Below are 14,319 nucleotides of genomic sequence, written 5' to 3'. Positions count from 1 at the left end.
TTCTATTAAAAGACAATCATAGATAAACAGAAATCAAAAAAGTACTTTTTTTTTGTTTAAATTTATTTTAGATGCCCCGATAAGTCTATACGGTCTTATCACAGATGACCGCGGACGAGTATTTCTAAGGAAGTTCAAAGCACCTTCCTTACCGATGTTATAAAACTTGCCCAGATGTGGCGTTGAACCACAAATCTCCAGCTTCTGAGGCAAGCGCGCTAACAACTGCGCTACGGCTGCTTATTAACGCAATCATTAATAAGCCCATAAACTCAGTATTTATAATAGGACAAACTTGTAATATAGTTTCAATTTTGTTAAAAATCAATCCAAATCAAGTCCCTATATTTACTGCTAACCAACCAGCGTATGCTTATGTAAACAAGTTCAGTGGCACTACCTGGAACTGTATGGCGAAGATAAACTTAATAATGATAGATGGGTTACGCATAGAAATGGCCTCCTTATCTTTGGTTGGAGATTGGTTAGAAGGCAGTGGTTAGTGTAATGCTTTAACGAGCAAAGTAATTATATAACTATTATTTAACATTATTATTATGGGCTTATTAATGATTGCGTTAATAAGCGCTACGGCTGCTTATTAACGCAATCATTAATAAGCCCATAAACTCAGTATTTATAATAGGACAAACTTGTAATATAGTTTCAATTTTGTTAAAAATCAATCCAAATCAAGTCCCTATATTTACTGCTAACCAACCAGCGTATGCTTATGTAAACAAGTTCAGTGGCACTACCTGGAACTGTATGGCGAAGATAAACTTAATAATGATAGATGGGTTACGCATAGAAATGGCCTCCTTATCTTTGGTTGGAGATTGGTTAGAAGGCAGTGGTTAGTGTAATGCTTTAACGAGCAAAGTAATTATATAACTATTATTTAACATTATTATTATATAACATTATATAACACTAACTGTTATTTAATTATATAATACAATATATAACTAGTAAAGAGCAGACGTGGCGCAGTGGTAGCACACTTGCTTCAGAAATAAAGGATCTGTGGTTCAAGCCCCACCTTTGGGAAAGTTTTGTGACATCGGTTAGGAAAGAGTCGTGAACTTCCAATTAAATGCTCATCGGCGGTGCTGGTCAAAAATTAAAACGTTCTAGGTACGCAACATAAGTTTTTTTTTTTGCTGGTTTATATTCAATATTGAATGAAGCACTCCAAAAAGAATCTACGACTCCCTTTTATTGTGGATCCATCAACTATATACTATAGCATACATTTAATTATAGGTTTACTGCTATGGAATTACAAGCAATAGTCCTGTTACTTATTTTTCTTGTTGACATGAATATGCTCCCTCACAAACAAAATGAGGTTTACACCAAGTTCTGGTGTAAACCTCATAGGTTTTTCACATTTCAAATAACAAGACGCTCTTTTTCATCTACGGCTATACATCAGGCCCATCATCAACACATCAAAATCAAAGAAGGAAATGACTGCTCAATTGACGATGTAGATACCCAAAGTGCATTGATAAAGTAGATGTGTGAACCACTCCTTGCTGAGCTTCGAGATGGATTTGGAGAAGAAGAAAAAGATAATGAAAAGAATTATCACGATTATGTCTTTGAAAAGAATTATAATAAACATGTATTAGAGTTATAAAAGTTATAAAAAGTTTTGGAGTTTTCCATTTTAAGTAGAAAAAGATATTCTTATACATTTATCAACTAAGACATTACTTAACGCAGAAGCTAAGACATCAAAAAAGCTAAGCAAACGGTTATGAGTCATTCAGATGTTATATTCAGAATAGTTTAACAACAGGTAGGGATTTAAAGTATAAAGCAATCCCCAAGATTTAGATTGGATGAAAATAAAAATGAGTTTTTTAAAATGCTTGCAACAAACTTTGTACAAACTTTGTACCGACATTCAGTGGCGTCACTAGGGAATTGGGTGCGTTCCGCACCGAGTGACACTGTCAGGACCTGAAACAGAAAGGTGACACCAAAATGAAAAAAAAATTATATTAATAACTCAGCTATTTCTTTTTTTATTTTTTTATTTTATTTTATTTCGTCATTAAAAAAATAATACAATGCCGTTTTATATAAATAAAACTTACATGACCGGGGCTAAAAGAAGACAATATTTGCCTTATCACTACGCCCCGAAATTCTTCATTTTACACAAAAAATATTTTATTCAAGATCAAAAGATAGTGTTCTGCGCCAACTTTTTTTATAAAAGACTTTTTATTTTTTATTTTTGGAAATACGAAATCCGTGTCGTCGTCCTTGTTAGTGAAAGTCCACAGGCGGGACACCAAAAGTTTACCGCACTGGGTGACACTAACCCCAGCCATGGCCGACATTTGACTTAATTTTAGGAACAACATAAGATGAAACTGTTTTGTCCAAATTATCACCTTTTAATCACAAGGAAGGTAACACTAAAATTTGGCTGCAAGTTAAAAACGCAGTTAACAATAGGCACCAAGTTTTCTGTATTTAAACAGTTCACACAGATGTTGTTACAATCTCAACTTTTGTTTTTAAACAGTTCGATTTGGTAGCTGCTAACTCCTAAAATTATTTTCTTATAGACTGCTTTTTTGTGCAAATCTTGTCGAATATGTTATAAGTGGGGTGAGCTCAAACCTAAGTGATATCAAAGTAGGTGTTTCTAAGAGATCTCTCCTCGGCTCTTTGCTGTTTCTTATTTATATAAATGACCTGTTTAAGGCTTTAAAATTTTGTAAAGTCCAGCACTTTTCAGATGACACAAACCTTCTCTATTTTAATAAGTCTATAAAAGAATCAAAAAATATGTTAACTATGACCTTAAAAAACTATGCAACCGACTAAATGCCAACAAAATTTTCCTTAACTTCAAAAAAACTGATTTAATATTGTTTAAAAGTCGTCACAAAAAATTAGACTAGCAGCTCAAAATTAAGAGAAAAGGGAAAAAACTTTGATGTAAAAAATTGGTAAACTATTTGGGTATAAAGCTAGAAGAAGACTTAGCCGAGACTCACCATTACTATGATATCTCTAATAAGTTAAATAGATCTCTTGTCACTCTGTCAATGCTAAGGCATTTCATACAACAAAAAACTTGAAAATCTATTTATTGTGTATTATTTCACTCTCACCTTGCATATTGCCTTCCATATGGGGAAAAAACATAAGTATTGTGAATCGCCTATTTATCATGCAGAAAAAAGCAGTCAGGATTATTGAACTTCTACCAAAAAGCTCACATATATTCACATCTTTTAACGCATTAAAATTTTTAAAAGAACATGGTATAATCAAAAATTAAAATTGTTTATTTATTCACAGCTTTCTACGCAAAAAGCTACCACCTATATTTATCAAATGGTTTACAATACACAGTGCAATTAACTGTAAACTTACAAGAAATTCTTGTAAAGATGCACTAAGTGTGCAAACATATAATACAAAATCCTACGGTAAACATGCCTTTAAATACTCCGCATTTTTGGACTGGAATCAACTTCAAAATAAATTGAAAACAATCCCTATGTTCATGTTTGCAACCAAATCATTCTATGTCGTAGATTTATGTTTATTCTATTTTATTCTGTTATTACGACATTTGAACACACTATATATAAGTTTTCATGTTATTTGGCTGAGATAAGCAAGCTTTGTAGAAGAAAAAAACTGCTTGAAAAGTTCAAAGATTTATCTTTTTATTATTAGATCTTCATAATTGTTTATATTAATTAATATTTATCCTTTTACATTTTTGTTTTGTGTTTTTACTCCATAATTTGATTTGTATTTATGCATTTTAAAGTCAAGTTTTCATTAAGAGCGACTTTCTGTAAGAATCAGACATAGCTCAATAGTGACCCTCTTCAAAACCGCTAATTTTTTAATATGTTGTTGCTATTCATACTAGAATCTTAATTCCAAAAATTTTAAAAAAAATATTAATTGGTTCTTTAGATATTATGTCAAAGTTTGAGTACACTTTTAAAAATATTGACCAAATGGTGTCGAAGGCATTTTTAAACTCGAAAAAAAAAGTAAAGTAAATACTTTACAACAAGTATTTTACTTGATTATTGTTTATTGGCTAGTTCAGACCAAAAATTAATAAAATTAGTAAAGGAAATGTTTTTTTTGTCTAAATATCATGCTTCAAAATACGCGAAAAAAAAAATTGTTGCAGTTATCCCGCAATTCTTTTTTTTTTAATAAATCTTTATCTAGTTAAGTACCTAAAAGTATAAAAACACCTATGGAAAAGCAAAGGCTTAGCCGCAAAATCGAACTCAAAAACAAAATCTTTTGCATACAATTTTAGAAAGTTATGTGTGCTATCTAAGGTTGACCAACTTATGTGGTACCTAAGGTTGAATACTGCAACCTGATCATTATAGGGCATTCTGATAATGGATGTAGTTGAATAATAAAACATAAGATGCCTGACGACTCCATCAAATCAATTCTAGGTTGCATTTTATAGGTACTCAAGTCTCAAAGGGCTTTTTAGGGTAGTATTCCATTCAATTATCATCGCATCGAGTAGATTTGCAGTATTTATTTTTTATGTGACCCTGGAAAATGCTAAGAGTGTAAAATACAAACCTTTTTGATAAAACACATTTGATCCAATGTGCAGGTTAAGAAATAAATTCATTTTTATCATAGGTAATTGTTGAAATATCTGTTGAAAATAAAATATGATCAGCTGTATTAATAAACACTACAGTTTTTAATATTTTATATGATGCAGTAACATTGTGCCAAACATTACCTTGTACTTGAAAGTTCAAATCAAATCAATAAAAATAAATGATATCAACAACGAAAAAAAAAAAGATTATCATTTGCAATAAAATTAATTACTTGGTAATTAACTATACTTTACAGCAATGCATTAGCTTTAATTAACTAATGTTTAACAATACTATTAAGTTTGCTATAATATTTTATATAAATTATATATTTTCAACGACAACCGCGACCAAGTTCCTAGTAGCCCAGTGGTACGACGGATATATATGCAATATATTTTTTTAATTAACTTTAAAAAAATGCTATTATTAGCTTTCTTTATGATTTGTAAATATGTGTGGTACAATAGCATTTATGTGTGTATTTTTTTTGTGTGTCTCCGCTATTGATTTTCTTCCTCTTTTCTGTATTTAGCTTCATCACATTTATCTTAATGATAAATTAAAAAAAATATATATATATTATAACGGTTCCTGCTAAAATTCCGCTAGGGAAATGTATTGACAATACTGATAATCCAGATCTGGTACATCCATAATGTCGTCATAATTTAAATTATAACTTTGATGGAATAAGATTTTGAACCCAATGAAAACTTAATTTAACGAGCTAATTTTGTTTAATAGAAAGAAAAATAATAGAATGTTTAAAAATAATAAAATGTTTAAATAATAAAATAAAAATAATAGAATGTTTAATAGAAAAGAAAAAAAAAACTATATTATAAATTAATGTTTAATAAATAATTAAAACAGTTTTATAAAAATTTTTTACAAAACAAGATATCAATAAAATCTCTTTCAAAAATATTTTTGATTTGCGGAAAACATTTATTTAAATATTGCAAAATTTTACCACATGGCGATTGAAACCACTATAGAATCCTACAGCAACTACCGTCACTACCGCCACTAATTAAATCTCCATATTTGCTGAATTTATTACACCCGATTAAATTTCTATATTGAAGTCTTATTTACTCAAATAATCATTATCGAAAATATTTTATTACGTAAAAGACTTCTATCAAAACATCTTATTTGTCGCAAAGTTTATTATCAAAAATCTGTTTGCGTTAAATCGAAAAATTATGTATCTATATCTACAAACAGGTTATCCGTGCATAGTACTTGTTCAAACGCATCAGAGCAAGAAATAATTTTTGTACTGCCAATAATTACCTAAAATAAAAACACAAAAGTATTTTAATAATTATGTTTAAAATATTTCGCAACAACTACAGAAAAAAATTTTTTATCACCTTTTGCGTAGGACAGAATTTATTTAACAGTTCTTTTATACATTTAATTTCATCCCAAGTTATTCCTCCAACAACAAAAAGAAATATGATAGAATGGTCACTAGGACGAGGCTTACTCACGCTCATAAAAAATCTGTACAAAGAAAAAATGAAATCAAAAATTAATTACTTAACGAAAAAATTTAATAAGCATAAAAATTTCAAAAATAATACAACGATTTTAATAACTTACCCGAAACCAGTCTTAAGAAAGTCCCGGAAACCATGGGAACAAAACTCGATATCATTTAAATCAGTTTTAGTATGATCGAATATCTGTTCTAATATTTGTTTAATAATAGGTTTATATTCCAATCCAGATGATGTTTTAACAAAAAGAGACCTTAGTAAAATGAATATTTCGATTAAACGTAGGTTTAAAATATGAGGCGTTAAATAAAATTTATGATGAATGTCAAAATAAAGAACAAAAATAATGAAAAAAACAAACAAAGAACCAAAATAAAGAAAATAATACTTTAGTTGCTGCATTTGAGTTCTCGCTTGACTGATACCTCGTAGTCTTTCAAATATATCCGCTACACGTGTGCGTACTTGGCGCTCACTCGAATCCAGATCTCCTGCAATTTAAAAATAATAAAGATAACAAGTTTATTATTTACTTTCTTCTCAAAACCAACCTTATTTATAACTGTCTTATTCATTTGAGTTTAACAATTTTTCAAAATTTTTTTGAGTTATTTTGACAATTTTTTCATAAAAGACTTTTTCCTCAAACCTATTTGTAACTATTTTATTGATTTGAGTTAGTGTGACAATTTTCTATAAAATACGCATAAAAATGCTCGCGAGGACCAATTTTGTCAGATTTAAAGGTTTCTTCAACATTTAGTCAAAAAAACCTAGAGCCTAGAATTAATGCTGTAATTTATTTATTATTAATATAATGCATTTTGCATAAATGAGTAAAAGAAAGTAACAAAATACAGAACTGATCTAATTTTAACAGAAACCAAACAAAATCGAGGTTGTCTTTGGGGTAAATTCTCTGACTTCAAAGAACTATAGTTATATATATATATATATATATATATATATATATATATATATATATATATATATATATATATATATATATATATATATATATATATATACATATATACATATATACATATATACATATATATATATATATATATTTTTAAAGTGGTTAAGTGATTTCCTACTAATTTATATTTGCTTTGTTCTTTTAAGAACATTAAGCATTCTATTTTGTAGAATACATTTTAAAATTGTTTATATATATATATAAGATAGATATATCTATCTATATATATATATATATATATATATATCTATATATATATATATACATACATATATACATATATATACATATATATAAATACATATATATATACATAGATATATATATATATATATATATATATATATATATATATATATATATATATATATATATATATATATATATATATATATATATATATATATATATATATATGTATATATATATATATATGAAGACCTCAGTGGAAAAACCAGTGTTGTCACATTTAAAAAGTATTGAGAAAGTATTTGTTGATCATTAATAAATGTCTTTATTAAAAGCAAAGGAAAAAAAATTTTTGTATAAAAAATTACAAAATGTTTTGTTTTGAATAAATTTTAAATAAAATAATTATAATATAAATTTTTTTAAATTGCTTAGTTTCATTTGCTTTAAATAAAGACTTTTGACTAATGATCAATAAATAGTTTCTCAATACTTTTTAAATGTGACAACGCCGGTTTTTCCACTGAGGTCTTCATATATATATATATATATATATATATATATATATATATATATATATATATATATATATATATATATATATATATATATATATATATATATATATATATATATATATATATATATATATATTGAAAAAGGTCAAATATTGGCTTATCATAGAGAAAAAGTTCCAAATCGAGAAATTGCTAGAAGATTGAAGAGATCAGATCACGTTATCCGTAATTTCTTGAAAAATCCAACAGATTATGCAACAATCAAGAGAAAAACAAAGAAATCTAGGGTTTCAGACCATGAAAAACGCAGAATTGTTCGACTCGCATTAAATTCATCAAGAAGTTTGAAAACAATTAAGTCAGATTTGGGTTTAAATGTTTGCAAGGAGACGGTTAGAAAAGTTTTTACAGACATTCCACACATAGTACGATCAAAAATGAATAAAGCACCAAATTTAAAGCTCGTTCACAAACAGAAACGGATGGAATTCGCCTGTGAAAACATGACACGCGTTTGGGAACAAGTAAGAAATTTTAGATTAAATTCTCATGAATACTTAAGATGTCTAAATAGCTGAATATTTTTGTTTTCAATACCAGGTGATTTTTTCGGACGAGAAAAAGTTTAATCTTGATGGGCCTGATGGTTTTAGTGGCTACTGCGTGATTTGAGGAAAGAACCCAAATATTTTTCGACAAGGAATTTCGGTGGTGGATCTTTGATGGTTTGGCTTGGGTTTTGTGCAACAGGAAAGTTAAATTTAGCATTTACATCTTGCAAAATGAAAAGTTCTGAATACATTGATGTGCTAAAATTATGTTTGATTCCATTTAAAAACAAATATCGACGCAAAAAGTTTGTTTTTCAACAAGACAACGCCAGCATTCACACTAGTAACAAGACTAAAGCTTGGTTTGAAGCTAAAAAAATTGAGCGAATGTGGTAGCCTGCTCGCAGTCCAGATTTGAATCCTGTTGAAAACATCTGCGGAATCATTGTAAGATGTATCTATGCTGACCAGAAGCAATATAACTCTGTGGCAGAGCTAAAAGTAGCGGTATCAGAATGCTGGGAGGATATGGAACCAAAAGTGCTAGAAAACTTGGTGGAAAGTATGCCAAAACGAATTTATCAAGTAATTGAGCAAAAAGGAGGTCCAATCGAGTACTAAAAATGTGATAAAAACATTTTTTTGGATAGCTTTATTAAAAAATGTGAACTGCGTCTATAGAAAATAGTCAGCTATCTTTTGAACTTAATTCATTTATTATTGACCTCTTTTCAAATTTGATATTATTTTTTGATAATTTTCGTTATTTTTTAATACTTTATTTATAATTTAATGAAATACACTATAAAAATAAAGTTAAGTACGTTTTTAAGACATAATCCACATGCATCTATAGAAAATGGTCGCAGTGTGTGTGTGTGTGTGTGTATATATATATATATATATATATATATATATATATATATATATATATATATATATATATATATATATATATATATATATATACAGTATCTCAAAAAATTATCCGACCAAACATTTTAAAAATATTTTTCCTAAAAAAAGTGCTGTATTTTTGTAAACTTAGACTTTTTTGGTAAACTCAAGATTAATAAAAATAAAAGAACATGTTTTTAAATAGATTTTATTTATTTTAATGTAAAATATGAATTGCAAAGTTTGTCTTAAAATAAAGGAACTTAGGTCGCTTTTTTTATTGTCAAAAAAATATTCGACCTAACACATTATTTGTTTCATAATAAATTATTATATAACAAAACAGTTATTTTAATACTTTGTTGGGCCTCTCTTTGCTTGGATTACAGCTTCTAGATGTCTAGGCATTGATTCAACTAAAGATTTTGTTTCTTCTGGTTGAATCTTTTCCCAAGCTTCTTCAATTGCCACTTTGAGGTCTTTTTTGGCAAATGACCGATCTCTAATTTTTCAGTCTAAAATTTTCAAAAAATGTTCAATGGGATTAAGGTCCGGTGATTGTGCGGGCCATTCCAAGACCTCAACATTATTTTCAGCAAACCACTCCTTGGTTTTAGTGGCACTATGTTTGGGATCGTTATCTTGCTGAAATGCAAAATTAGATCCTAGCCGAAATTTTTGAGCAGATGACTTCAAATTTTAATATGTTTCTGTATTGCACCTGATCCATTATAGTATCAATAAATTGGAGTTTTTTGACACCCTTCCGAGCCATTGAACCCCATACCATCACGTTACCACCACCATACTTGACAGTTCCTCTCACACAGCTTAATTTGTAGGCTTCTCCAGCTTTTCTCCAAACTTTTTGGGCTCCATCAGATGACTTTAAGTTGAATTTCGATTCGTCACTCCACAGGATCTTTTTCCAGAAACTTAATGGGATGTTTTTAAAATTTTGAGCAAACTCTAAATCTTTTTTTCATGTGTCTCTTACTCAAATATGGTTTATTACGCACAAGTCGTCCTTGAAATCCCTGGTATCGGATACGATTTCTGATTGTCTGATGGGATAATTTGATTCCATAATTCTCTTCAGCTCAGCCAGTTTTTGAGATAAAATGAAGCAATTTTTCTTGACTTGTATAATTAAGTTTCTATCAAAACTCTTTTTTTTGTGACCCTGTCCTTCTTTTGTGGCTGTTGTTCCAATCAAATTAAACTTCTTCATTATGTCGGATACAGTCTCTTGCTGCACCTGACGATAGGTTTTACCCTGATTGACTAGATGGACAGCTAAATATCTCTGAGAAACAGTCCAGTGACGTTTACTTCCAACCATTTTACTTGAAAAAACATGAAACCTTTTTTTTATACGAAACTTTTTTTTACTACAAAAAAACAGTTTTTTATTATGCAATTTCATTAATTGTATAAAAATTTGCTAAAATATTTCAACAAATTTCACATAAAATTAATTAAACTTACCTAAATATAGCTTGGTCGGATAATTTTTTTACAAGCCTATTTGATACTAAGTTTCTTTTCTTTTTTTCTGCCAGTTGAACAGTTTTATTTTTAATTATTTTAAGTATTCTATCTATTGCAATGTAAAGCAATAAATAGAATACTTAAAATAATTAAAAATAAAACTGTTGTAAAATATGTAACAATATCCTTATACAAAATACATTTTAGGGCTTCTTACACTTGGGGCGGTTGGGCGCCTTATTGTTAGATAGCCCTATAATTTTTGTAATCCTTATAATACAAGCTTTCTCATAAAATAAATTCATTTTAGGCACATATTTTTGTCTATAAAAATAAAATTTGTTATGTTATGACAACTAATAGTATTAAAAAAAAAACGTCTATTTTATTAAAATAATAAGTAATCTATTGAATATTAAGTGTTTATTAAATATAATAATATAAAACATAAAGGTTGAATATTAAAACAACAAAAGAATGTTATACTTTTTGAGCTCAACAAAAACTAATAATTACAAAATTACTTTTTTATTTAAGTATAGTTTAGAAGTTCCATCATGTCTTTATTGCTTCTATTAGCAGACATCAACTCTCTACTAATGAATTGCGCTCTTATGTAAGCTTCTCTTCTTTCTGATGTGTGGACATGCCCTGCAGCTTCTGTGACTAGCTGTACACAACTCTCAACTGATTGTGTATGTGAACTCCATTGGGGAACAACGATGGGCTCATTAATTAAATCTTTAATATCGGAAGATGTAAAATTGCATGTCAAAGGTGGTTCAGTTATATTATTGCTCCAGTCTATCAAACTAAAAAGATTTTTAGCATCAATGTTGATATCAGGTGTTCTTTGATGTCTATGACTATAAATGCCAGTATTAGTTCACTCTTTTCACTCTGTTCTTTGATGTCTATGGCTATAAATGCCAGTATTAGTGATATTTTTCACAAAGCTTAAGAATAATTTCCAAAGCTTGAACTCTTTCTACTTTACTCTCACTGCATATCATAGCTTGTAAAACAGCTTCTGAATGCGCATACTAAGCTGATCTTTTATTTGTGGGCATTACAATATTGTAATGCCCACAATTAAAAGTTCAGCTTGGTATGCGCATTCAGAAGCTGTTTCCTCTGGCTTCTGAGGAGTTCTAATTGATATAAAATGTGTATTAGTCCTTCAACCCAACATGATTAAACTTTTATGTAAAACCAGTTTAGAATATAAACACCAACAATAAATTTGACAATCAATATAAGATTTTGAAGGTTGATACCATATAGGCCATGCTGAGAAACCCATATCCTGCAAAATCTTAATGCTGTTGTAAGCCACCTGCTATTGCAAACAGGTCCTATTTCTAGCATTGCTAACTGCTGAAGTAAATCACCAAACCTTATTGCTTTTGTTATTCTGTAAGCATAGCTCTAATCAGAACTTAAACCTTTTATTACTTCAGGACTAAGAACAATTAATGCAGGCCCAGCATCAATTTTTGTAAACCTGGGATTAATTTCAAGACTTGTTGCTGTATTTAACATCTTTCCCAGTTGTCCTGAGCACTTATTTTGACATTTTGTTGGGCCGTCTAAGCTTATAATTAAATGTCTTAACCCTAACTCGTTTGTGTGAAGATAGCAACCAATCCACACTGATCTCTTTCTCAATTTTCTTTCCACCCATTGCATCATACCACCTTCCCAACCAGTATTTACATGTATTTACAGTATTTACAGTATTTACTGTCTCCTCCTATAGCTTTTAGTTGTGTTTCTAAATTTTTTTTCTACCAACCAGTAAACCAAGTACTTGCAATTACCTCAGCAGTTTTCTGTGATCAGTCTTTTCAGGAAAAAAATGAAATAGATATGTACCACTTGGTTCAGTAACTACAGAATAATGTTCTTCCTTAAGAAGACCAGGGAAATACCAACCATCAAATTCTGTTAATAATTTTGTATTATCTTTCATGCCATCAAAAAATATACAGGAAACCACATTATTTTCAAGATCTTTTTAAATTTATTATCTAATTCGATTGCTAACTTCTCTTGCGCCCTTTTAACCTTGCTATGATCAATAATCATCAATGTATCATTCTTTGTTATAATTTTTGCATCTATAAGTGCTGCTCTCGCTATTTCTGTGGTTTCTCGTAAGCTAGTGCAATGCCTCATACAAGCAAGTGCAATGTTTTTTATATCCATTCTGTTATAAACTTTTACAATATTATTGTAAGATTCTGGTTCTCTAGAAATATTTGGTTCTGAGTCAACTTTATTTGTTTTTTCAATCTAAAAAAAATAAATACAATGGTTTATAAAAAATCTAAAAAATAAAAAAGAGATATTGAGATATTTTTAGAAATCACTATATCAACTTTTTATTTCTCCAAAAATAATTATACTAGAATTATTTACTAACAAACATATTTTATTATTACTTGATTAATCTGTGCAAAGCAATTATAATCTTCTGGAATCATTTGGTTTAGTTTTTCTTCTTTTTTAAATTTTTTAACTCTTTTTTCAAATTGCTGCTGATACTCCTCTTTTCTCTTTACAACTTGTTTTATTTGTGTTGATTCTATTTTGTCAACCAATATAGTAACGAGCAAAACTTCCAACTTTGTCTCTCTGTGACTTGATAAAGCTGAGTTTGATAAAGCTGAGTTTGATAAAGCTGAGTTTGATAAAGCTGAGTTCTATAACAGGAATTTTATTTTCACGTACACACATACATTTAATATGTGCCTGCTTTTTACAGCCTTGATCACAACCATACTCTGAACAAAACATTATTAAACATTTACAGGATAAAATATCAACAAGTTTGTCAATTTTTGGAATAAAACTATGCTTTATTGATTTTTTTGCATTTCCAAGGCTAACTTTAACTGCAGTTTCCTACAGATACTTCAGTGTAACTTTAATACTACATTCTTTCATTACTACTGGATATAAAGACTTGCAATCGGCTTTTTTCCATTGAGCATATAAAGCTAGAGTCATACCATTAACTAGTTTATCAGCAGTATAGTTTCTTTGATTAAGTCACTGGTCTCTCTCAAAAATATTCCATATTGTAAAATGTCCCTTGCAGTAGGGAGCTCAGATGGTAAAAAAGGTTTTCCTTTTCCAACATATCTACTTTTGTGAGTAGCTGATCAATCGTAACGGTGATGGGTTGTTTTTTCATTATTAAATCCTGTGTAACTTTATTTTACTTTTAAAATAAATAGATATTAAAACAAGTTTATTTTTTAAAACTAATAAACTTATAATAGTATTGGTGCACAATTAATAAATTAGCTCATTAAGAAGATTAGCCTAATGTTTTAATTATGAAATAAGATTAAATTTTATTAAAAAGTACATTATCATTTATTTAGTATTTGAATCAAATATTAGAGATTTCAAAAAGGACTTGGTTTTTTGTTGGACTTGACTTAAAAATTGAATTAAACCTTGTCTGACTTAGGAATTATTTGCATTAATTAAGACATTTAGATTACACCTTATTTTAAGATTGCAAAAATATTA

At 28.7% G+C, this 14,319-nt stretch overlaps 1 protein-coding gene across 1 annotated transcript in view; it reads right to left on the bottom strand.

Moving 5' to 3' along the window:
* Positions 1-5,479: 5,479 nt before the first annotated feature.
* Positions 5,480-14,319, bottom strand: part of LOC100207562 (sec1 family domain-containing protein 2) — a 34,654-nt gene continuing 25,814 nt past the window's right edge. The window contains exons 13-16 of the mRNA XM_065813881.1: positions 6,537-6,639; positions 6,252-6,401; positions 6,020-6,152; positions 5,480-5,939 (exon numbers count right to left, since the gene is read on the bottom strand). Coding sequence (XP_065669953.1) covers positions 5,847-5,939; positions 6,020-6,152; positions 6,252-6,401; positions 6,537-6,639 — 479 coding nt within the window. The 3' untranslated portion in view covers positions 5,480-5,846. The remainder of the gene's footprint in view (positions 5,940-6,019; positions 6,153-6,251; positions 6,402-6,536; positions 6,640-14,319) is intronic.

The sequence above is a fragment of the Hydra vulgaris genome, chromosome 12, assembly GCF_038396675.1.
Source record: "Hydra vulgaris chromosome 12, alternate assembly HydraT2T_AEP".
Classification (NCBI taxonomy): domain Eukaryota; kingdom Metazoa; phylum Cnidaria; class Hydrozoa; order Anthoathecata; family Hydridae; genus Hydra; species Hydra vulgaris.
The sequence above is the reverse complement of the archived record's forward strand: the minus strand, read 5'-3'. Positions and strand labels throughout refer to the sequence as shown.